Source organism: Entelurus aequoreus, linkage group LG22 (genome assembly GCF_033978785.1).
Source record: "Entelurus aequoreus isolate RoL-2023_Sb linkage group LG22, RoL_Eaeq_v1.1, whole genome shotgun sequence".
Lineage (NCBI taxonomy): Eukaryota > Metazoa > Chordata > Actinopteri > Syngnathiformes > Syngnathidae > Entelurus > Entelurus aequoreus.
The window spans coordinates 18198261-18224542 of NC_084752.1; the positions used below are offsets into that span (position 1 = coordinate 18198261).

At 39.0% G+C, this 26282-nt stretch overlaps 1 protein-coding gene across 4 annotated transcripts in view; it reads left to right on the plus strand.

Annotated features, from left to right (window-relative positions):
- Positions 1 to 25462, plus strand: part of LOC133639552 (meiosis regulator and mRNA stability factor 1) — a 37094-nt gene extending 11632 nt beyond the window's left edge. For 2 of the 4 annotated variants that reach the window (XM_062032943.1, XM_062032946.1), the window contains exons 5-27: positions 4706 to 4920; positions 4996 to 5113; positions 5202 to 5374; positions 5633 to 6157; positions 6632 to 6783; positions 6970 to 7131; positions 7258 to 7441; positions 7585 to 7763; positions 7861 to 7941; positions 8016 to 8255; positions 9096 to 9215; positions 10431 to 10609; positions 10695 to 10915; positions 15199 to 15341; positions 15439 to 15572; positions 16133 to 16335; positions 16399 to 16626; positions 16755 to 16991; positions 17056 to 17304; positions 17408 to 17468; positions 17553 to 17657; positions 23148 to 23306; positions 23379 to 25462. In XM_062032943.1, the coding sequence (XP_061888927.1) occupies positions 4706 to 4920; positions 4996 to 5113; positions 5202 to 5374; positions 5633 to 6157; positions 6632 to 6783; positions 6970 to 7131; positions 7258 to 7441; positions 7585 to 7763; positions 7861 to 7941; positions 8016 to 8255; positions 9096 to 9215; positions 10431 to 10609; positions 10695 to 10915; positions 15199 to 15341; positions 15439 to 15572; positions 16133 to 16335; positions 16399 to 16626; positions 16755 to 16991; positions 17056 to 17304; positions 17408 to 17468; positions 17553 to 17657; positions 23148 to 23306; positions 23379 to 23515 (4205 nt within the window). In that variant the 3' untranslated portion in view covers positions 23516 to 25462. The remainder of the gene's footprint in view (positions 1 to 4705; positions 4921 to 4995; positions 5114 to 5201; positions 5375 to 5632; positions 6158 to 6631; positions 6784 to 6969; positions 7132 to 7257; positions 7442 to 7584; positions 7764 to 7860; positions 7942 to 8015; positions 8256 to 9095; positions 9216 to 10430; positions 10610 to 10694; positions 10916 to 15198; positions 15342 to 15438; positions 15573 to 16132; positions 16336 to 16398; positions 16627 to 16754; positions 16992 to 17055; positions 17305 to 17407; positions 17469 to 17552; positions 17658 to 23147; positions 23307 to 23378) is intronic. The other 2 variants (XM_062032944.1, XM_062032945.1) reach the window with 2 other exon arrangements.
- The last annotated feature ends 820 nt before the right edge of the window (positions 25463 to 26282 follow it).

Consider the following 26282-nt stretch of genomic DNA (forward strand, 5'->3'; position numbering starts at 1 on the left):
CTGCAAAAACAAGATATTTAATGTTGGAACTGAGAAACTAAATATTTTTTGCAAATAATCAACTCAGACTTTAATGGTAGCAACACATTGCAAAAAGAGTTGGCACTGGGGCTTGACGCTTCATAATGCGCCACACTTTTTCAACGGGAGACAGGTCTGGACTACATGCAGGCCAATCTAGTACCCGCAGTCTTTTACTACGAAGCCACGTTGTTGTAACACGTGCAGAATGTGGCTTGGCATTGTCTTGCTGAAATAATCAGGGGCGTCCATGAAAAAGACGTTGCTTGGATGGCAACATAGGTTGCTCCAAAACCTGTATGTACCTTTCAACATTAATGGTGCCTTCACAGATGTGTAAGTTACCCATGCCTTGGGCACTAACACACCCCCATACCATCACAGATGCTGGCTTTTGAACTTTGCGTCTAGAACAGCCCGGATGGTTCCTTTCCTCTTTGGTCCAGAGGACACGACGTCCAGTTTCCAAAAACTATTTGAAATGTGGACTCGTCAGACCACAGAAAGAACACTTTTCTACTTTGCATAAGTCCATCTTAGATGAGCTCGGGCCAGCAAAGCTGGCGGCGTTTCTGGGTGTTGTTGATAAATGGCTTTCGCTTTGCATAGTAGAGTTTTGACTTGCTCTTACAGATGTAGGGACGAACTGTAGTTACTGACAGTGGTTTTCTGAAGTGTTCCTGAGCACATGTGGGGATATCCTTTACACACTGAGGTCGTTTTTGATGCAGTACCACCTGAGGGATCGAAGGTCACAGGCATTCAATGTTGGTTTTCAGCTTTCCCGCTTACGTGCAGTGATTTCTCCAGATTCTCTGAACCTTTTGATGATGTTACGAACCGTAGATGGCGAAATCTCTAAATTCCTTTGAATAGCTCGTTGAGAAATATTGTTCTTAAAACTGTTCGACAATTTGCTCACACATTTGTTCACAAAGTGGTGACACTCGTTCCAAATAAGTGTTTGATGAGCATTCCTCAACATTGTCAGTCTTTTTTGCCACTTGTGCCAGCTTTTTTGAAACATGTTGTAGGCATCAAATTCCAAATGAGCTAATATTTGCAAAAAATAACAAAGTTTACCAGTTCGAATGTTAAGTATCTTGTCTTTGCAGTCTATTCAATTGAATAGAGGTTAAAAATAATTTGCAAATCATTTTATTCTGTTTTTATTTACGATTTACACAACGTGCCAACTTCACTGGTTTTGGGTTTTGTATAAGAGTTGAGCATTTCAGCGATCAGCAAGTCTATAATTCCAGTCATCGACCAGCATTTCCTTCTTGGGACAACATTGAAGTTGGCAATTCATCATTCATGACAAAAATCTGTTGGGAGATCTCAACACAAATCCTCCTTGGTTAATCAATTGATCCATTTAAAATGGACTACTACCAACAGGTTGCTGTTTGAAAAAACGAACATGCTTTTTCTCGCCCTCACCCACTTTTTAGCATTTAATATGCTGTAGCCTACTTCTCTACATCGGCCTATGATATGTAAAGTTGGCCATTGCATGTTAAACAAAAATATCTTTATGTAATACATATATGTATTTTTGAAAAATGTGTACGGTTCCCCTTAGAGTGTGTGTCTGCAGAACCAATCAATATACTAGGACAGGGGTTCTTAACCTTCTTGACTTTGGGGCCCAACTTTTTCACTACAGACTACAGGGCCCACTTAAAGTTAAAGTTAAAAGTACCAATGATTGTGACACACACCCTAGGTGTGGCGAAATTATTCTCTGCATTTGACCCATCACCTGGGAGGTGAAGGGAGCAGTGACAGCAGCGGTGGCTGCGCCTGGGAATAATTTTTGGGGATTTAACCCCCAATTCCAACCCTTAAATAGTAACACTGAATTAGTAAACTTACGGTACTCTCTATTTAAATTATTCAATAATTATAGCTAACTTACCTACAGTCTACAACCTTGTCAAATTTTGTATTTTGTACTCCCTCGTCCCAGGAAGAATGCTTTGCGGAAATCTTTTATTTATAGATCTGTATAGCTCTGGAATAACCTGCCTCAAATTCTCACCGGCATTGAAAGTAAACAGGTTTTTAAAAAGAAAGTAATATTTTATCTGAGTCTTTAAATTAGTTTGCTTGTTGATGATTTTGTTTGGTTTTATATTGTGTAGTTATATTTATATGGTAATTATTATTCTGTGATTGTAAATTGTTTGCTCGTTTTCTTATTGATGCTTTTATTTTTTTCTGTATTGTGTAGTTATAATTATATGCTTTTACTTGTAATGGTATTGAGTTTGTGGACTCCAGGAAGACTAGTGGGTTGTCGTGGCAACCAGCTAATGGGGATCCTTAATAAAAATCAAATCAAATGATATGAAAGTATGTTGTGTAAATTACAAAGATTATTATCAAGGCTTAGGTCAGGCTGATTACAAAAATAAATATTAATCAAATATACTACAAAAGAGAGAATGAAATATTAACATTTATGCAGTGCTAAGATTACTGCATTCTGATTAAATTAATAATAAAAAATGATAATGGATGTTTCTTAACCAAACTGTTAACGTGCAAATGAAAATACAACTTCACCACTTTGGTCATAATTTTTTGCACAGAAAAAAACTTATCTGACATTAGTTTTAGACATCTTCTGTTTATTTGAGATTGTCATATTGCCACAATTTGTGGAAATGGGTATTACAACAGAGTATCGCTGCCGCCCAAACGGACATAATGAATACATTTATAATTGTATTATTAATTAAAGAGTAAGATCAACTTTATTGCTTTCATAGGGGAAAATGTTACTCATGTTGGTAATAAACTCAATGCCTGTTATTCATTTTAATCTCATTTAAGATGTTGGGCACATAATTTGGTCCAATGGTATAGTGCTGTAATTCTACAAGCTCCTGATGTTATGTTTTAAAATTGGAATATTAACTTACAATGTCTATAGTTTATTCAACACAGACGGGAAGAAGCAATCTAATGTTAAATGTTCACTGAATAAAGCCTTTGACAGGAGTACTTGTTGCTGTTTTGTTTATACTGAACTAACTCAATGCTAAGCTACTCACTGGAAGTGACACCTTTATATTTAACTAAATTTGTTAAGTAATTTGCCATGAACATAATTTAACTCGGTTATTATGTATTTCCTTTACTTAAGTGTGTAAAGTGGAGTGGTGATCCTTCAAATGCTCCTTATTGGACGTATTAGACACTTTAGCCATAACTTAATAACATAACATAATAGGGGCGGTGTGGCGAAGTTGGTAGAGTGGCCGTGCAAGCAATCGGAGGGTTGCTGGTTACTGGGGTTCAATCCCCACCTTCTACCATCCTAGTCACGTCCGTTGTGTCCTTGGGCAAGACACTTCACCCTTGCTCCTGATGGCTGCTGGTTAGCGCCTTGCATGGCAGCTCCCGCCATCAGTGTGTGAATGTGTGTGTGAATGGGTGAATGTGGAAATACTGTCAAAGCGCTTTGCATACCTTGAAGGTAGAAAAGCGCTATACAAGTATAACCCATTTATCATTTATTTATTAAGCTGCTGCCCCCGCGACCCGACCTCGGATAAGCGGAAGAAGATGGATGGATGGATGGATTATTAACTTTCTTTTAGCAGGTTTTGCAAATGAGTTAGCCATCGTCATCGATGACTCCCTGGTCATTTTTTAAGCATCCAAAATGTTCCCGTGCTGCCAACTTCAGCTTTTTTTTGTGGGGTACAAAAAGTTTGTTGCTTTGACCTACTGCCATTTTTAATATAGTATACAAACATATTTTTCAATAGGTGTGTATAAGTGTGGGCACTGCAGGTGTAACTTAGTCTTCGTTCTGTGCAGATTGTGCCGAAAATAACCTACCAGCATAATGTCCGATTATAAAGAGTGAGGGGAACTGAAACTTTATTCAATCAAACTTTAATTATAAAGCGCTTTTCATACATAAAATAAATACAACGCAAAGTGCTTTACAAAGTTAAAAACAATGACCCAGATCCCCCATTATCACAGACACAAATACCAAACATACGCACACATATGCAGCTATATGAACAAATGAATGCATGGCTGAGTACAGAGGAGACATGTGAGTAAACACTATCACAAGAGCCATCTGCACCAGGAGGTCATAAGACCATGGCCACCAGGATGTTGACACAAGGCGCTCCCACAGCACAATAATACAACTTGTAAAATAGTAAGAACCATGCGTAGAGATAAAGGATAAAATACAAGTAAGATGTATGAAGATAAAAACAATTTTAATAATGAATAAAACATTTTAAAATATATAAAAATAAAATGAATACACAGTAAACATATAATAAATAAATAGAACTAAATAAAATATTGCATAACTAATAAGATAAAAAGTAAAGTATGAATGAAATTCATTAATATTAGGTAATAATCATGGTTAATGGTCAAACTGGTTAATCCTTGCATCCCTATTTACACAATTGCCAGCAGGCAGTCAAATGTTGAAGTTAAATTGTGGCATCCCTTATCAGACAGATATGAAACTGGTTCTTTCAATGAAATTATACAACCTTGGGATAAAAGCGACTACTGCACCGTCATGGCTTATTGACACAAATTTATAAGGGCGGCAAAAAGCCATTTCACCGAGGATAATTTTAGCAATGTTACGTAAAGTTTATAAAGTGTTCTAACTTTCTCTGTTGGCCAGGTTTTCCAGAAAGTAGTAGTTCAGAGAACATCCCCCCAGTGGGAGTGTTTTGGGACATAGAGAACTGCAGCGTGCCAAGTGGACGGTCGGCTGGGGTTGTGGTCCAGCGTATCCGCAGCCGTTTCTTCCAGGGCCACCGTGAGGCTGAGTTCATTTGTGTCTGTGATATCAGCAAGGAGAATAAAGCAGTTATCCAAGAACTCAACAACTGCCAGGTAACCCATCAACAATGTTCATGAGGCCACCACCTGGTGATTTGTATGAAACCATATAATATTTTGCATCATCAGGTTACCGTGGCACACATCAATGCAACAGCCAAAAATGCTGCTGATGACAAGCTTCGGCAGAGCTTACGGCGCTTTGCTGAAACCCACACTGCACCCGCGACAGTGGTTCTAGTATCATGTGTGTTGTGCTCAGAATCACACATCATTAGTATGGCCTTGTTTTAACAAATTATTCTACAGCCAGTTGTACCTTTTTATGTCAACAGCGGATGTAAACTTTGCAAGCGAATTGAGTGACCTGCGCCATCGCCATGGTTTCCAAGTAATCCTGATCCATGGTAACCATACATCACAGGCTCTGCTGCAACATGCCCACTGCCATGTGGCTTTTCAAGAAATCACTGCCGACCTGCCTCCAAGCATCCTTGTCAAAACACAGGTAGGCCTATTAAGAAAACACATACCATTGTGAACTAGTTTGTTTGGAAAATGGTAAGTGATGGCCTCAATAAAAGGAGCCTATTAATATAAACTGCAAATCTGAGGTTCATAGTAATTTTTTTAGAGACATGAGAACTTTTCCTAATATTAAACCACTCAAGTCATCCATTATGTTCTGCTACAAAGGAGGACAACAATATTTAAGTGTAAACCATACAAACAGACAGGCTCGCTGTCTTTTCCTCCCCTTCTTTAGCCCAGTTACAACCTGCTCTATGTGCACAACCTTCCTATCGACTGTGACAAGAGCCTGTGGAACGCTGTGAAAGGCAGGCTGCGCCGCCTCTCTGACAACTGTGGTGGCAAGGTGCTGGGCATGTCCCAGGGCACAGCTGTCCTCCGTTTTGGCAGTCCTGAGGCAGCAGCTCGTGCCTCGAAGCGAATGGAAAATGAGGACGTGTTTGGCCATCGAATCCGCCTGTCTGTCTCTCCGCGGCCCAAACATGATGCAAGTCTGGAGTCTGAGCTTCAGCGCCTTCCCCATCCCTTTCCCTTAACTCAGACACTGCCACAGCCCAATCAAAGCCAGGGCAAGGTTTTTACCCCACTTGTAGCCACATCCTCATCATCGTTTCTGCCCCTGGAAAAGTCAAGGTTATCCAGGCGGTCACGGCGAGCAACCCGCCAATGCTACACCCCTGGCGCAGTGCCTGAAAGGCCATACAGCCCAAAGAGAGGTTGCTCTGGGCCTCCCGGTGGCGCTCCAGCAAAGCCCCATCAGGTCAGCAGACTTGTCAGTGCCTGCTCCCAGTTTACCTCCATTGCGCTCTATCCCTGTATGAGCTGCTTTGTTGTAGCATCTTTCCTGCCAGTCACCTCCTAATTGTTGGCTTGACTAAACTCATAGTAGCTGCTTGCCTAAAATCAAGCATGTTTTGTTTGTTGGCATGTATTAGTAGTTTTTGAATTGTGTGTCATCTAATATGCTGCATGTTTTGTTGTACTAATGCATTAATCACAACTAACTAAGCAATTAACATTACATTCCTTCATCTGTGAGGCCTGCTTGTCTATAATCCAAAATCTGCTTTATGTGCTCTATTTACCTCTCTGGCTGAAATCCCTGCTTGCAGCTTTTCACAATGAAAAATGTGACTCCTGGTGGCTAAACATTTTTGTTTGGTTTTGATATATTCCACCAACATAACCACTATACATCCGTTCAATATCTAATATCAGACACTGTTTGATGCAGGAGTTGGATAATACAGAGGGCAAACCTAAATCGGGTTTCCACCACATGGATAAAGGGCATCCAAATTCCCCTTCCAACAGGAATGGAGAGCTAGAAACACTGGAGCAACTGCCAAAACCTGGTTTCAGTGGAGAGTCATTTTACAGGCGAAGGTACACACTTTAAAAAGAGGAAGTTATTCATTAATGTACAATTTTGTTTGGTTAATTTGGTGACCTTTCTAAATACATTGAATTGAGCTTAGCATCCTAAGAAACAGATGGGTGTTTTTAAATGTTATTTCAAACTGTGTGAGATAATTTGCTTAACAAACGTACATGTTTCATCCTTCCATGTAGGAAGGACGGTTCAAATCCTCGCAGTGGGACAGGGTCTCCTGTAGAACAAGGGGGTAGAGGCTCAGTCGAGTTTCAAATCAGCACGCCCTCTGCTTTCAGCAAGCTAAACCTGCACAGAAGCTTCAGCCCTTTTGTTTTGCCTCAGAGTTCCTGGTCTTCCAGGTGACTTACCTGATTCCATTCACACACTTACTAAAGTATGTTGTTAAAAAAATGCAGTACGAGTAACTATTGGCTTACTAGACATAATGTTTATTATTCCTAACAAGTTTTCCCTCCACCCAAAAGAACTGCATCACCCTGCCTTTCCAGTCGCTCTTCTCCGCTGCGTGCTCCTCCTCGCAGCCCCACTGAAGGTGCACCTGAACCGTTTTCAGAAGGAGCGGAAATCCAAGTGGCCAATCTTGACTACAGGATGTCCCGCAAGGAACTACAACAGACTCTACGTGACACCTTCTCCCGATATGGGCGGGTATGTTCTTTAACAATAAGCATATCTCTATATGTTTCTGTCAATTGCTATGACAACCACTCTTATTTTCTTCTTGTGATGTGATTCCAATAATTGAAATTATTTCAGATGGGTGCCTCTCACTTAGTGTCGTCTCTTTTTAGGTAAAAACTGTGGAGCTGAGTCCTCACACAGACTATCAACTAAAAGCCACAATCCAGATGCTGTCTTTACAGCAGGCCATCAGTGCTGTGAGCAGGCTGCACCGGTACAAAGTGGGAAGCAAGCGCATCCAGGTGTCTCTGGTCACTGGTGGCCACAACAAATCCTTGGCCATGCTCAGGTACAAATGTCAAGTTGTACTAGCTGAAATCTGTGTGGTGGTTAATCTGACTTTTTATTTTTTTAATTTTTTTAATTTTTTATGAATCGCCTGGCAGTTCAGAGATCATCAACATTCTTCAGGATGCACCCGCCAGTTGCCTTCCTCTATTCAAGTTCATTGAAATTTATGAGAAGAAGTAAGTATTTGGGTTTTACCACACCCATGCTAAATAACATGCATTTCTAACTGCACGTACCCGCCTCTTTACAGATACTCTCGTAAGCTTGTGATAAGCGATCTCTACAGGTTACCAGAGGTCGTGGCAGTTCGGGAACAGGGGGGCTCCAGGCTTGTGTGCCTTCTGTCCAGCAGCCAAGTCCGTCGGAGTCCACTTGGATCGTCCCAGTCTCAGGAGGGCTCCTCCATAGCAAGCGGCAGCCCTGTGGTGTTTGAAGACCTGGAGTACCATGAACCTGTCTGTAGACAGCACTACACAGAGCTAGCCTTCAGGTACGAATCTGGCACACATTAAATACATAACTTTGTAAAATGCTTGATTTTAGACATGTCAATAAAATGTTTTAACAAATCTGTTATTTATAAACAACTTCCAAATTAGCCCTTTGGAATTTGAGACTTTAGTGACGTATTGTGCCTTACTACAGTATATGGTGGGGAGTTGCTCGAAGAGCTTTGTACCAGTCCGCCATTTTTATTCAGTTGTACACCATAGTTGTAGTCAATTCATTTCTAATTTGTCCTTTATCCTCTTGTTGTGGGGCAGATACATCCTCTGCTGTTGCAATTTCTAATAAAAATTATTGCATAGTCCTAACTTGTATCTGTCAGTAGCCTCGATTATGTAAGCGCTTAAAAACTACCGACATGGCTGACCGGGAGAATACGCGGTCAAAGTGGGGTTGGCCTGGAGGAGGACCTGGACACCCAACTCCGCCCACAAAATGCCGCATTCTGAAGGGACTCAGAAAGCGGCTTGAAGTTGGCCTGTACAACAACATCTATGCACATTTTTAATTAGAAAAAGCACCATTACATGTTATGTAAAAAACAAGAAAGGGTTAAATGTAGAAAAAGCAGAGCTTAACACAATTTTGTAGACAATATTCGATTACATTAGCTTTGCCGTCAACCTTTTTTTTAAATGTTTCTTTTAATAAAAAATGTTTTTTAACTCTGCTAGGCTTGACTATTATTTGGTCTAAATCTGAAACCTCTGTTACTAAATATCATGTTGTCTAATTTGTGGTGTGTGCTGGTGTGACGATACAGTTCTTTATCCTTTCCTTGATTGATTAAGCATTTTTAATACTTATCCTTTCCATTTCATAGTGAGGCAGACTTTGACCCAGACTCCTACAAAATACCATTCGTGGTCATGTCTCTAAGTACTTTATCCTCTGAGGTCCATACACTGCTGCAATCACACGATGGAACGCTTCCTCTCCTCAGGTGACTACCAAATCTTCAGTTTATTTGAAATTGAACCATATTTATGTCATAGCATTGAACATTAGCATCAATTTATCACTTTATTAAAGGGCAATTATCGTCACAATTTAAAAAAAATGTTTAATTCAAAACGTTAGTACTATCTGTTGAGTTTTACCACGGTTATCATTATTACCGTTTATAGTTATATTTTATTGTTACCCTAGCTCTGACCATGAAACACCCATATTAGTCCTGTTCCTTTAGCAAGACGCCTAGTACACAAGAGAGCACTGGTGCAATAGTCAGAAAATGAAAAATGTACAACATAACATTTATTCACCCTCACTCTGGAGTTCAAGGATTATTCTGAGAAAGGTGAGGAATCAGCCCAGAATTACACAAGAGGATCTCAAAGGAGCTGCACCAGAGTTACCAAGAAAACCATTGGTAACACATTGGCAACTTTATATTCTGCAAGGGCCGGACAATTAATTAATCGAAAACGACATTTAGAGCTTCCAACTGAAGTGAAACTGCTGTGTCGGTTATTTTGATATCTCCGTCTAGTCATTCTTTCTCTACTGATATATCACACTTTTAAAATACACTACAGGTTGAGTAGTTAAACGACAAGAAGCCAGGTGTCGCGAAGCATCAAGGCTGTCAGAAAATCAGCAAAAGAAGAACTGGGCACTGACATTGTCCCAACCAGTCCGCTACACAGAAGCGTCAAACACTGCGCTGACAGTACAATCTGAGCAGCTTTTGCCTGAAATTATTGGACACACTGTGGTTACAATATGACGACGTTGACCAAAAAGTAAAGCAGTAGTTGAGAGTGAAATATTCGTGCATCAACCGAAATCAGGATAGAAAGTTCAATTAATTGTGATTTAGATTTTTGCTATAATCACTTAGCCCTACATGCTGCCAATGCAAGAAAGGAGTGGCTCAAAAGGAAGCATTTTAAGATATTGGAAAAGTTTGAATTGCCACTTTCGGGATGTATAAGGTATCTAAATATGGGTGAACCAAAATCCTTTCCCGAGATTCACACAGCCCTAGTGACCAAATGTTTGAGACGTTTGAGCTTTCCAAGTGTTTTTCCAAGTCATACATTCCCTGTTAGAGTAAACCACATCAACCTAAATACACCTAGACAGTTCATGTATTTATCAGATAATTATTTGCTCCACTGTACTGTATTTATACATACTTTTACATCTTGACTAGTTTTCCGGACTGCTACGAAGCCAAGTTCAGCCAGCTGCAGCTTGGTAATGAGACGTTGGAAGGTGGTGTTCCTCTGGAACACTTAATCACGTGTGTACCCAGTATTACCATCGTCACCGCTCAGAATGGCTTCAAAATAATCAAGTGGATTTATAATAAACCGCCAGCTCCCAACTCGGGTAAGAACTTTCAACAAATAAAACCCATTTTAGAGATGTATGTGTTCCCAACTGTTTTGGAAAATATGCTTTCTATTTCCTGCAGAGCTGTGGCTCCAGCGATGCAAGAGTCCAGTGGGCAACCCTCAACTTATTCAGCTCAGCAGAGAGATCATTGACCTATTGAAGAGTCAACCATCTTGCATCATACCTATCCACAAATTTATACCATTTTACCATCATCATTTTGCCAAGCAGTGCAGAGTCTCAGACTATGGCTACTCAAAGCTGCTTGAGCTGCTGGAGGCTGTGCCACATGTCCTACAGGTACTTCTGAGAGCTGCATTTCAGTAGGCCGACAATGTCTGAACATGTTTGCTTCCTTGTCCTTCTGAAGTTTTTTTATTTATTTTGCAGGGGTCCTTTCATGCATTTTCTTATTTTGGTACATATTCAACAAAGCTGTTTGTAGCCACCCTGCCCTCATTAAGTTCACCTATACGGTCTATTGAAGTACTAGTACAAGAGCTATAATAAGACAAGTCAAGTTTATTTATAGAGCAAGACGATTCAAAGTACTTTACAGAGGCATAAAATTAATAAATTCATAAAAAAGAAAAATCTAATATAATTAATTCAATTTGTGATTGATTGAATTACAATTAATTGAAATAATAGCAACAGGGTAGACAACATACCTTCAGTTGTCATTATTCATACACTACCGTTCAAAAGTTTGGGGTCACTCAAACAATTTTGTGGAATAGCCTTAATTTCTAAGAACAAGAATAGACTGTCGAATTTCAGATGAAAGTTCTCTTTTTCTGGCCATTTTGAGCGTTTAATTGACCCCACAAATGTGATGCTCCAGAAACTCAATCTGCTCAAAGGAAGGTCAGTTTTGTAGCTGTTTTCAGATGTGTGAACATGATTGCACAAAGGTTTTCTAATCATCAATTAGCCTTCTGAGCCAATGAGCAAACACATTGTACCATTAGAACACTGGAGTGATAGTTGCTGGAAATGGGCCTCTATACACCTATGTAGATATTGCACCAAAAACCAGACATTTGCAGCTAGAATAGTCATTTACCACATTAGCAATGTATAGAGTGTATTTCTTTAAAGTTAAGACTAGTTTAAAGTTATCTTCATTGAAAAGTAAACTGCTTTTCCTTCAAAAATAAGGACCCCAAACTTTTGAACGGTAGTGTATCTACAGCTAAATACATGTTTTAGCCTGGGTTTGAACATTGCCAAAGTCGAGGCTTGTCTCACATCTTCTAGAAGACCAGATTTTAGCAGCATAAAACGAAACCGCTTCCTCATGTTCTCAGAGCTTGAGGTGGTTCACGGACTTTGGCCCCTGCCCTAAACCTTAAAGACTTGTACACAAGCAGAGCTGTTTTAAAGTCTATTCCCTGAGCGACAGGAAGCCAGTGCAGTGACCTGACAGTAATTCCTGGACTTGAACAGGACTCGGGCAGCAGCATTCTGGATGTACTGCAGCTGCTTTATTCAGTATCTTGTTAAGAGAGTCCAGTAAGAAGACCATTACAATATTCTAGCCTGCTGGAGAGGAAGGCATGGATTACGCTCTCTGTCTGGTTTAGACTCTATTCTTTCGATTTTGGCTATGTTTTAGGGGGTAAAAAGCTGCTCAAATGTATTTAAAGTTGAGTCCATTAATAACCCTCTGTATTCATCCTGATAATCTCTCAGGGTGACTGGTAATAATTTTCCTAATAGTACTAATATTGAACCCTGTGGCACCCGTTTGTAGACTTTTAAAAATTCAGAACACAGTCAAATTTAATACACTGGCTCCTCTTACTCAAATAATTTGTGAACCAGGAAACCACATGATCCCAAACAAAGAAGCCTATGCTTTAAAATAGCATGATCCACTGTGTCAAAAGCTTTTGACGGTTTAAAAAAAGGGAAGCACAATATTGTTTTATATCAAGAGCAAGACGTATATCATTTATCGCTTTTGTAGCAGCCATGATGGTAATGTGCTTTTTCCTGAAGCCGGATTGAAGTCTAGAAATAAGTTTTAGGGTACAGGAACTTTTTTTAGTTGATCACAGACAAGAGATTCAAGAACTTTTGACAAAACGCACCTATTTGATATTGGCTTGTAGTTGGTTAAAACAGCTTGAGAACCTCCTTTTAATAATAGGGGTAACAAAAACTGACTTCCAAACGGGTGGGATTTCTTGGTTTTGGATTGATAGATTAAAAAGAACCGTAAGAGGTTGCGCTACATGGTCAGCTGCTATTTTCGAGAAGTAGGGCTCTATTAAGTCTGGTCTAGGGGGTTTCCTGTGATCTAAAGCTTTGAGAGCTTTATGCACTTCCTGCACAGTAAAAGGAACAACATTAAAAAGGTATTCTTTTTACTGATATAGACTTTATCACTTTCCAAAATGTCTGTGGATTGTTGAGGTTTTCATTTGTGACTGATATGTGATATTCTGATTTAGCCTTCTTGATAAGAGAAGTACATTTGCATTGATGGATGAACTCTGACAATTCTCTCGTCCCATGACTCTGAATCGCCTGATAAGAGCATGTTTTACAATCTTAATAAAACTTTCCTTAAAATATGCCCAAGCTGGACATCTGGCAACAGACTCAATTGCCCCCAATTAACCACAGACAAATCATGATAAGCTCGTCAATTAAATATTTAAAAATGTATTTTACAACTAATACGCCAATTGCATTTGGGGATTTTAGTGTTCCTGCAGGTAGCAACAACACAATGATCGATTAAATCATTGCAGAACATACCCAATGATGAGAATTTATGAGGGACGTTAAGATTAAGACCATCAATGTAGACTTATCGGGACTCTTTACATTTGGCCTTGTTGGTAGGTTGACCAACTGGCTAACATTAATAGAGTCACAGAAGGATTTAAATTTACCAAAAACTGCATTGAGCCAGTTCCAGTTAAAGTCTTCGGCCAATAAAAGTTAATTATAATTTAATTTGGATAAAAGATGCTTTAAAGACAATAATGATTCCTTGGTGGCAGATGGAGGCATGTAGCACCCCACAATAGTTATGGACAAATTTAACCCATGCATTGATTTGACATCCGCAGGGGTCTAGACACATTTCAACTCAGGACAAGGGTTTGGTTGCATATTTCCAGATAAATGTAGATCAATCATTATAAATCTTCACTTCATATTACATTTTGAAACAGTCTCTCATGACTCTCACATAACTTTTGTTTCCACATAAATTCAAATGAAAAATGATTAAAGTTTTTATAATTAAATGTCTTTTTGGAGGACCTCAGTCTTCTGCATCGGATTTCACAGCTGTCAAGTGTATCAGTGATTTGGCTATATTGTCTTATCTCTGAGCTGTTGCAGTGGTGTCTTGCTGCTCTGCTGGGAGAAGCAATTCAGTTTTCTATCGTGTCTCGGTAGCCATTATTGACCGTTAAACAGTTACTGTTAAGACATACACACAGCATGTTGGATGTGGAATTCAAATGAAGAGCAGTCGCAATGTCTTCCCCTCCATGCCCACCCAAACAGGCGAGTGAATGAACGCAGACGCTAGCTCTGTTTGTTTGCGCAAGGCACTTAATGTGCAGTTCTAATTCCTTACGCACGACTAGATGAATATGCTTCTGACTACTAAAAAAATTTAATTAAATAAAAACCTGTGTTTTTCATGCAAGACCGCTTTTGTCTAAATGAGAAATAACATCCCATTTTAGACTAGCGAGATCAGAATCAGAATCACTTTATTTATCCTCCAGTGGAAATGAAGATTTTCAGCACAATCTCGTTCAAGAGCAGACAAACGTTACAGGGAGACGGAACAGGATCTCATCTGGTTAGATGAGATCTTGAGACACCTACAGTCGTTTGTGATGATTTCAGTTAAATAATTATACTTTTTGTTCAACACAAAGTCTGGTTGAACACACTTTTCATTGTATATCTCAATATTCAGGTTTCAGTTGGGTCTCCGGCACACTCTTTTCTGTGCTCTGACCGTGTCCTCTTTTCTCCACGGTGCCTTTTTGCCTACATTTAATCATTCTAACCTTGACCGTAGCAATGGTATCCAAAACAGATCAACATTAGCACATAGTGTTTTCAAACTTAATCATTTCCACAAACTATGTGTGCTGTCACTTTTAATAAATGTTCTTCCTTTAAAAAATGACAGTGCAATTATTTGAAAATGTCTTTAGTATTTAACAATGTGTGTTTACATATTGCTTCTGTCTTGGAGTTAAGATTTGTGGTCTTCATTTGCCCCTTGTTTGGGTCAATGTATAGACACAAGTGTTTTCTCTTGCTGAACATTGTATTAAAACTTGGTATTATACTGTACGAGTAATGGATCCAGAAACGGTTGTTCACAAAAAAATATGCCCCACACTTTCACAAAGTCGAGCAGTCATTGTCAAGTTACATATGTTGTAAATCAGTACTTTTATTTTAGCTGGCGGTGCACTATGTCTTACTAATAGAAATTTCTAGTGTCAAAATGTATATGTAAATGATTACATGTTACAGTGTCAGATGAAATTATGTGTAATAACCAAATGTGTAATTTTAATGTTTGCTTTCAGATCTTGGGCATGGGTACTAAGCGGCTACTGACTCTCACTCATCGTGCTCAAGTGAAGCGTTTCACTCAAGACTTATTAAAGCTTCTCAAATTTCAAGCCAGTAAGCAAGTTGCTTTCAGGGACTTCATGCAGGCTTACCACTGGTCAGTCAACATATTAACTTATATTGTTCATAAACTTAATAATTCGAGTTGAGCTGTTACATTTTTTAAATCAGCTATATATTCCACATCTTTTCAGGTGCTTCTCCAGGGACTGGAGTGTAACAGACTATGGCACGTGCAACCTCACTGACCTGCTGACTGAGATCCCAGACACCACCATTACCGTCACACACCTGGACACGGATATAGTCATTTCTGTTCCCAAGAGAGGTACTGCTAACTGAAATATTTTTAGCCTTAGATATCCATGACAAAGGTCTATTTCTGTTTATTACAGAGTGGTCTGAAATAATTATTTAAGACCCTGCTGATTTGACCCCCTAACAAAGACATGAACAGTGCATTGTTTTATGCAAGGCTTATTTTAACCGACATAATATCAATAAAAAATCCAGCAAACACAACTCGGGTTATAAAACAGTATTTGATTATTTTTATAAATTGAAAAATTCCCTCTAAAATGTTTTGTTCATGTTGTCACTTTGTGTGTCTTTTTTTAATATTTTTTAATACATTTTGTAATAAATGAGGCATTACCAAGAAATGTGGAATAAGTTAAGTACTTCTTTGTTGCAACATGCCACTATCATTTCTACCTTGTGTGCTCAATCTGGGGTCCACCTAAAAAAGTTTGGGGTGCAACATCTATCACCACATCTATACAAATGGTTGATAAGCTACACACAATGTTCATCAGAGATTATTTAAAGCATGAAGTACAACATCAATGTTTTCCCTCAATAGCATAACCTTCCTATTGTTTATCACAGAGCGTACCGCGGATGAAATGGAGCGCGCTAAGCAGTTCGGGAAGGAGGTGGTGGACCTCCTCCGTCATCAACCTCACTGCCGAATGCTCTTCAGCAAATTCATCCCCACCTATCACCACCACTTTGGTCGTCAGTGTAAGCTCAGCTACTATGGATTCACAAAGCTCATGGAGCTCTTTGAGGCCATCCCTGAAGTCCTGATGGTGAGTAAAAAACCTATGTGTGCTTCAAGTCAACTTTTGCAATTAAACCCACCCTCTTTGTAGGTGCTGGAATGCAGTGAGGAGAAGGTCCTAACCCTAACAGAGATGGAGCGCATCAAGGCTCTAGCAGCTCAGCTGGTCAAGCTACTGCGAGCTCAAAAAAACTCCAGCCTTCCTGTGAACCAGTTGCTCACAGAGTACACCAAGACCTTTGGTTATAGTCTACGTCTGCAGGATTATGATGTCTGCTCCCTGCCTGCTTTGCTAAGCAAGCTCTGCCATGTTGTTATGGTAAAGACGCCTCCATCGGTCTGCTATATTCATAATTTCATTTGTCAGGCATAACATGGAAATGAAATGGCTTTGGACAATTACTGCAATTCGGTCAAATCAATTACCGTATTTTTCTTCCTTCCAAGGTCGTGGATGGCACAGAAGGCAGAGAAGTTCAGCTCATCAACAGGAAGTCTTTGCGTTTTCTGACGTCACAACTCCTGGCGCTACTTATGTCTCTAGAGGAGCACATTGACAGAGGTGTCAAGGTGGACGTACTGAGTCTGCATTACCAAACTGTCTATGGAGCCCCACTTAACCCTTGTGAATATGGGTTCCTATCCCTCAGCGAGCTACTCAAAAGCCTACCCTACCTTGTGGAGGTGAGAAGGGGATTTCATGAGAAGCAGAAGCATTTAAAAAAAAAAAATTTGGTGTCATTCACAGCTTTACCGTGAAGAATGTGATGGAGTTGACGCTAGCGACACCATAAGCGGTCTTGGTGAGGAGTGGGTGAGACTGACCAGGCTTTACCAGTTTGCCCGTAACGTACGTGCACTGCTCCACACCTACCATTACAACCAGATCTTCATGTCCGAGTTCCAAGGAGCTTATAGGAAGTTTACTGGTTGCAACCTTGAGCCTCGCTACTATGGATACACCAGCACTGATGAGCTGCTCAGTGCAATTCCACAGGTGCTATTTCAATTCTTACAGTCTGAAGCTATGGTTTAATGTACATACATGGTTATTGCAATATGCACTCTGTGGAAGGTTTATTTCATGCTGTCATCATCAGGTGGTCTGGATCAAAGGGCACGGTCACAAGAGGATTATCGTTTTGAAGAACGATATGAAAAGTAACGCTTTAGTGCAACCATTCATTGTGGTAATGTGATCCCCACACATTATAAATAACAGACTTATGTGTTGGTGTCATGCAGTGAGAACAACTGCTTCAGTCTCTAGCAGTCCACTTCCAGGAGAGAACGTGGAGAGCCCCAGAGAGAGCCCAACAAGCACCACACCTTTGGAAGACCAGAGTCCAAGTAAAAGATTGCTCTTTATAACTTTAAATACAAGGAGTTATATTTTTGATTGCTTTGCCCTTTGACGTTTTAATTTACACCGCGAGAAATGCCGTGACTTAGATGGTAGAGCTATTACCCAGAAACTTGAGGGTTCCTGGTACAAATTCACCCTCCATGATTTCATTGTTTGACACTTTGGTATCGTTTAACACAACTATCCGACATTGTATCCCCTTTTATATTCGGGTCATTTCGGCAATTTTTTTTTCCAACTCTATATTCAGTAAACATGCTTTCAACTTCTCAAATCCATATATTGACCAATCTCAGGCAACTTTAGTTGATTTTTGTACAAGGTTCCTAAGCTGATGATGACTCATTTAGTAACAAGAGTGAGTCATCATAGAATTGGCAATGGAAATATAGCCACATTACATTCATGATAATAGCTTGTTGACACTAAGAACATTACAGTGATACAACAAATGTTTTAATTTACAAATAAAGACAACATCAAAAAAATATATTGGTAACAGAACTGTGCTGAAATTTTTAAACTCCATACTAATTTTTTTAATTTTCCTGAGGGTACTCTCCTGAAGGAATCAATAGAGTACTATCTATCTATCTATCATAGTAGAAATAACTTGGAATATACAAAAAAATAAATTACCTTCTAATGACCTGCAAAGGGAGGCTCTGAATGATGCAACCAACACATGCTATTTTTTGTTTTTAAAGAAAATAAACAATGTTGAACTGCACTTTTTTTAGCATTACTAATAGAAATGTCCGATAATATCGGGCTGCCGATATTATCGGCCGATAAATGCTTTAAAATGTAATATCGGAAAGTATCAGTTTCAAAAAGTAAAATTTATGACTTTTTAAAACGCAGCTGTGTACATGGACGTAGGGAGAAGTACAGAGCGCCAATAAACCTTAAAGGCACTGCCTTTGCATGCTGGCCCAATCACATAATATCTACGGCTTTTCACACACACAAGTGAATGCAATGCATACTCGGTCACCAGCCATACAGGTCATAAAACAACTACCGGTACTACTAATCATGGCAGACAACGTGAGAGCCAACAACTAATTATTACTAATTATGACAAATTATGATCCAGAACTTGGGTTGTACGGTATACCGGTACTAATGAATTAAAAACGGTACTAAACTGCCTCTGAAAAATACCGGGACTTTTCTTTTCTTACGGACATGACGCGCACCGTCGTCACGTTGTGACATTGCTGTTTTTTCCGAGCAAAGGCGCATGTTAGGCAACTCACATGCACGAAGTACTTCAAGCATAACCCGTGTGTAGACAGAAAAGGTATAATGGATGTATTTTGGCTTAAAAACTAACAAAGTTGAAGCTATACACTGAAGCGCTGCTCAGCAAGAGGTGCTTTAAAATATGGCTAGCTAGCGGCTAACGTCCATTCGCAGTCTGCATTGTTTTAACTATTTCTAAATCACTAATACTTGCCTCCATGGTGACAAATTAAGTTTCTTAAAAGTATCATCCCTGCAGGACGAGGAATAAGTAAACATGCTACTATCACTACACACCGTAGGAGGATACAATAGCTAACCACTAACAGCAAGCTAGAACTTTTTTCTGTTTATAAAGTCAGAAAATACATCCCTGGACACACAACTTTAATTATGACCAATGTATGACTGCGTAATTACTTGGTATTGAATTGATATCAACATTTGTAGTATCACCCAAAACATATGTAAAATATCCAAACAGAAGAGTAAGTGATTACATTTTAACAGAAGTGTAGATAGAACATGTTAAAACAGAAAGTAAGCCGATATGAACAGGTAGATATATATTCCATTCATTTTCTACTGCTTGTCCCTAGTAATTTGGACAAAATAATACAATATGTTACTGCATACTTCAGCAGCCAAATTAAAAGCCTTTGTAATCTGCTTGTTTACTTACTGAGAAGTTGTCTAGTATGGTCACAATGTTATTTAATGACAAAATTGTTCGTTGATTGCAATAAGAAACATGTTTAACGTATCATAAGATTTTTTGTTAAAATAAAGGCAATAATGACATTTATTTTGAATAGTATCGAAATGCATTTTGGTAACGGGCCAACCCTTTCCAGATCCATAGATTTCAATTTTAGATCCTGGGTGCTAAGCATATCCAGCTATAGTGAAGTGCTAAGCATCATGTAGCAGTATTGCTTAGTGCTAAACAAATAATACAAAATAAGAACATAATAAAACCGTGACTAACAATGCCTTCGCTTACTGGCATGACGACTGATAGGATGGTTGTATCTTTCAGCACAAGACATTTACTCCCTGTTTAGATAATTAATCATAATTTGCACTCGGGTAAAAAAAAATGCTAAGAAAAAACGAGCAACTTGCCTAGCGATGTCTTAGTTCTAAGTTGAAATTTCAAAGTTGTCCAACTATTTTGGCTTATGGCCCCCACCTTCTACGATGTGTGAGGCATGATTTATAATCTAGCAATAACTTTTACCAACTCAGAGGCGATGCAGCAGCAGCTAAATAGCTAGCTGAAAGTACTTCTTTGTGAGAAAGGCGCTGTTACTAAAAGGAGTTCCTCTGCATTGGCTCTTACAATAACAATGTCTCTATAGCGTGGTTAATATACAGGTCACACAGTACTAGGGTTTTAAAATGTGTTTTATGGCTTTTCATGCTGTATAGAAAAAATCCCCATCACATGCATTGTTTGGCACCTCTTAATGGCAGTTTTTTCACGATGTAAAACCACAAAAAAGAGAGACGTGTGTTCTTTTTTCACATAGGGACTGTAATTGACGGGCAACATTCCCCCAAAAATGCAGTTGTCCTTTTAAAGGGGTCATATTATGATTTACTTTCTACATTTAAACCACTTCCTTGTAGTCTACATAACATAAAATGGTGGTGCTTTGGTCCAAATTTTGCATAGATTTTTTTGCAGACCATCTACAAGATGCTTTCTGACTGTCTCTTCAGAATGTGCCGTTTTGTGGACTGTCTTAAATTACATGTTGAATCTAACATCCAGGCCTAGCCCCTTTCTACTGCGTCCCCACTTCCTCAACCATGTTGTAGTTTTTAGCACTTCAATATGGAGTCTACTGACGGACATACGTTAAAACAATAGTGTAGGCTACTTTTTATTAAAAATGGCAACCGTGGAGGATTTTAGCATCCATGTGCATGTACGAGCAAGTCTGCACCACAACAAGAGGATACAGAATAATAAGGAACTTATGAACTTCAACTGAATAAAAATTACGGACTCACGTGAAGCTATTTGACTAAAACTCTACCTTGTATGGAGATATCCGCTGACGTAACTAAGGCAACATACATCACTTAAGTTTCAAATTCCAAACGTAGGCAAGATTGTTTTATAAAAATGTCTGCCATGCCTCTATCGTTTGATTTCACATTTTTTGGGGCTTATGAGGATCCCAAATACACAAAAAAGTTGTTTTTGCTTTTTAGGACCAGTTTAAGTATCATTGGGATAGGGAGTAACACAAATGCTGAGTTTGCTAAAAGTGATATCTACAACATTACATTTCATGGTAAAGAAAGTTGAGGAGGTTGGCAAGAAATGCTTTTTTTTAAGGTTTAAAGTAGTTAATATTAATATTTTTTCTCGATTGGGGTAAAATATATCCTCATTAGAATTTCACACAAGAAAATGGCCACCTAGAATTTGTGAGAGGACAGATAACATGAGCTTATCTGTTCATATTACTCCTTGTGTAGATTGATCTTTATGCACACAAAGTATGCACATTCCATTGTTTCTAAAATCAAGAACATTAAAAGTTGCAGTCATAGATGCAAGTTATGAGGCAGAGGTGAAAAAGAGTGGAAGAGGAACAGGAAAGAAGATTATATGTCATGTTGAGCCTTCTTTTAGATACACATCCTGTTTCCAACACACACTCAACAGCCTCCTTATCAATAACTAGCACACACTTTCATGTCCTGTCACACCCCTCATTTCATTTTCATATATTTATTTATTTCAGGCAATGACATAAAGTACAAAGTTGACAACACATAATAATATAAATTAATATAGTGCAAAAGGTAATGTATAGTATGTAATGCATGATTGTCCAGTTTTGCCTGAAAGGGAGTGGGAAGAAGATAATTTATTTAATTCCACCCCCAGTTCTCCATTCAGTGATTATTCACATGAGTTTCACTCTTACTTTGTTCAAGGATTATAATACAGATGTTGTATCATAGTGGCATTACCACAGGTAACAATAATTATTACACTGTAACAATAATTTGTATCAACAATGTAGGAATAATGAATATACCAACAATGGTAATAGACAACATAGCAATAATGGTAATAGACAACATAGCAACAATGGTAAGGAAACATTGAGCACATGTTAACACTTTGAGACAGAGTACAACAGCAGGTCAAATTAAAGACCCTCATCTCTATATCTGAACCTGACCCCATGTTTGTATAATAGTTTAAATCGATTAATAGTTTGGCATTGCTTGTGTTGTAAGTCCAGTTTGTTCCATAGTTTTACTCCGCATACAGACACACAAAAACGTTTACGGGTGGTTTGAGCTCTCGGCAATAAGAAATATCCAAAGCCTCTCAAGTTATGAGCCTGCACTCGTCTTATAAAAAAACGTTGTAGATTAGGCGGCAATAATTTGTTAAATGCTTTATATAAGATTATTAATGTATTATATTTAACAAGGTCATCAAATTTGAGCAACTTTGATTGCATAAACAGATTATGAGTATGTTCTAAATAACCAACGTTGTGAATGATCCGCACTGCTCTTTTCTGTAATATGATCAGAGGATGAATTGTGTTGTGGTAAGTATTCCCCCATACTTCAACACAGTATGTAAGGTATGGCAGTACCAAGGTGCAGTATCGAGTACGGAGTGCATTTTCATTGAGGTATAGTTTTGCTTTGTTTATAATTGACATGAGGTTTCCATGATAGTTTACTATCAATTATTACTCCCAAAAATGTATTCTCATTTACGATTTCAATTTGGGTACCATCAATACTTATTTTCTGTTCAGACGTTATGTTGCGATTTCCAAACATCACTATTTTAGTTTTATTTATATTCAAAGATAATTTATTTGTGTCCATCCATTTGTTTACTATGTTTAGTTCTGTGTTTACTGTATTTATAAGCTCATTATAGTCAAAGGAATTGGACATCCTCATGTCGACGCTGAGCCCATTCCAACAGACTGATTGCAAATGGCATTGATTTGGTGGAATGGTCCATAAATGTTCTCCATCCTATAGCCAACAGCCTCATGCATGCGTTCTCTTCCATTGTCAGTTTGTGTATCACATTGACTGTTTCAAGAAACAATGACAAACAGAGGTAGAGTTGACCTTGTTGTGTCTTGTGGAAATGTAGAATTTAACTTAAGTTCTTTATCCTCTTGTGTAACCAATGACATTTTCCCACACATTCACCTTCTAAGGAGCCGACTTGGCACTGCAGTCAGAGCTGCAATATCAGACCTTCCCAATTGACCTCCTCTGTGGTCCGGTGCCATCCAGTTTGCCCTCGCCTCAGCTCCACCCGGACTCTGTCCTCTTGCAGCAGGTGGATCTGATACGTTTTGAGGAGAAGACATCAGGTCAGCATCACTTTTATTCTCTCCCAAGGAGAACTCAATTTGAATGAACACATCACACTTATGTGTTTTCAGAGGGTGTAGAAACCAACATGGCCGCTGACGGCTCTGCGATCGATGACACCAAGACCACTGTGGACAGTCCCAGCAGAAGAGGCCCCCGCAATCGAATCAAGCTTGCTGCAAACTTTGCATTTAAATCAGGTTTCTGAATCAAAAGGTGAGCACATCAAGCCATGCTAGTAGAACCACAGTGTAACTCTAAGTAGAAGTTATTCACCCCAGAGAGCCTTTTTGCTTTGCTACTTCCTGGCATTGCATTCTGATCTTGTGCTTTTCTTTTCCCTTCATTCAGTCAGTCGTCCTCAATGCTTTGAGCCGTTTACCTTTTGCAGATGTTCTGCAATTTGCAAAATGTTAAATCTCCTTATTGTTACAAAAAATATTTTCTTTCATCCCACAGGAAATTTAAAATAATTCTCAGATGTGTCTGAACACTTTGTAGTCTAGACATGAGTTAGATGTCACACATGCAACATTTACAGTTGTCACAATTGTTTTATGAGGTTAAATTCTCAGTTAACAAGCTTGACAAAATGACCGTTTTCAGGGCTATTGATCTCATATAAAGAACCCCTCCTTCATACTTCAAGACAAATAATTTCACTTGATTTTAAGAACTTTGTAGGTGTGCTGCGAATTGCTGAAGACTTCCATAACCACGTTTGAAGGTGTCTTAAGAGTTGGCCTCCTTGAGATCAGAACTTAGTGGCCATTGTTTCTGATTTAGTCCCTGGGAGGTGTGCCCACGGTCGTGTGCCTGAAACCAAAGGTCTCCCTGGTGCGTTTGACCAGGTTAGGATCCAGCGGGCAACATCTTTGTTTTTTAACGGTCATGTATTGTGACATATGCACGGTGTGCATACTTGAGTTGATGCATGGTGTGAGCCCAGAAGCAGCAGCAGAGGAGAAAACCTCTTTGAGACCAGCATGTTTTAGACCACATAAGCAGCCGCAACTGAAATATTCAAGGTTATTAGTTTTTTTTGGCTCAACCTTGTTGTTGCAAGTAGCGTCTGTGGTGGTTTGCTGTCTTAGTCTACGGTTCAAGGGAAGTAGGGGAGTGCTCCTAAGTTTTTGATTTTAATGCAAGGTGAATAGTTGCGTTTTTGGGGCAGGGTGGTGGACTTGTTAGTGGAGCATGCGCAACGCCTCCACAACATAAGAGTGTAGCGTCCACATAGAGAAGCCGCTGCGGCTCTCTGGAATTTGCCTGGCATTTACAATGGCTTGTATTTGCCACGGCAGCAAAGGAACAGGCATGGTTACCTCCCCAACATCACAGGTTTTTACCATGTGTCCATTTCCTTCCCTTTTGGCCATCTCATGTTTGCTGGTCTGCTGTTGCTACCAAACACTGCGGGTTTACTATTCATTTAAACATGACCCGAGCACCGAGTGGCTGTTTTTGTTCAGAGAAAGACATTTGGAGAATGGGTAAGAGCCCATTCTATCAGCGCCGATACATTTTACCACTCTAACAGTTGTCATCATGACTAGGATTTAAGTTTGCCTTGAAAGCTGAGAGTCCACCTTGTGACCACTCACCAAAATGTTTGTAACTGACTTCTGCAGCGTATACCCTAAGACTGATCAATGAGTGCAGCGCATGATAGTCGGAGCTTTAAATCTCCCAGGAAATGTCTGTTTTAACCTTTTGTCTATTTGAGTAAAGCTAAATTCTCGCTGCGTGGTGACATCTAACTCATGGCTTAGTTTAACTTGGCCCAGTTATTTCCCTTTGTTCAGGTCGCATCTGTACCATTTGAAATATGCACTCCTGCATAGTCTTGGTTGATGAAATAAATCTGTGTGATTAGAGTACATAGTTTAAACTAATTCTAAGCCTCTGTTTCTTTTTACTAAATCACTTGATTTTGCAAGTCAAGTTTTTTCTTTTGCATGGCGGTTTTGCATTATAATCCACTAATGATTAGGAAAAATAATAATCAACCTGTGTTGTTTAAATCTGCTACCATTGTAATCATTGTTTAGATCCCCAAACACCACCCATTAATCAACATTATTAAAACCTTACCACATGTTACTGTCAAACATTTGTTGAAGGGACCAAAACATTTGTTAATAAACTTTACTGAGCATTACCTTTTTGTTTCCTGTGTGGTCAATACCTGATATTATTAAAAGATCCAACCGCCTGCTTCCTGAAAGATGCTCTTTATTTAAACATATGTACAGGTAGTTTCAGCTTATTTTCTGCATATTTGTTACATTTTCAACATTTGATGAATCAACTAGTACAATAGAAGGAAGGTGGGATGATATTCATCACACTCAAACATAGAAATGAAAGATTGCATTGATTTTTAAATATCCATCCTATTGAGTTGCTGCTTGTCAGTGATGTCCAGAATAAGTTCATGTCTTGTTACCTTAATCATAATGCTACAGTGTCCCATACTTGAACCCCCAAACCCTTGACATGCACCTCCAAAACCGAAGACATGTCCTTAACAAGTCAACTATGATGCAAGCAGAAGAGCTGTGACTGGTCGGATTATTTTACTACAGGGGTGTCTGAACTTTTTTCAGCGAGGGTCACATAGGCAAATACTTGTGTCGAGCACTTTGATACATTTTGTAAATCAAAAAACAATACAATTTACATCAATCAATGTGTGCTAAACTATCTGGACAAACCTTCCAAATATTAGCTTTGTGATATTCTGTAGGCAACAAAGCAAATTGGCGTTTCTCATCTTATTCTTTACTAATATTATTCCACCGACTAAAATATTTCTAAGGGCTTTAGTACACTCGAAAAATTCCCATTTTCTGCAATAACTGTGTATCATGACAGGATGCACAGAAATCATCAAAGACTACAGCACAGGTGTCAAACGCCAGCCCGGGGCCCAAATCTAGCCTGTGTAGGCCTGAAATAAAAAGCATAAAGTA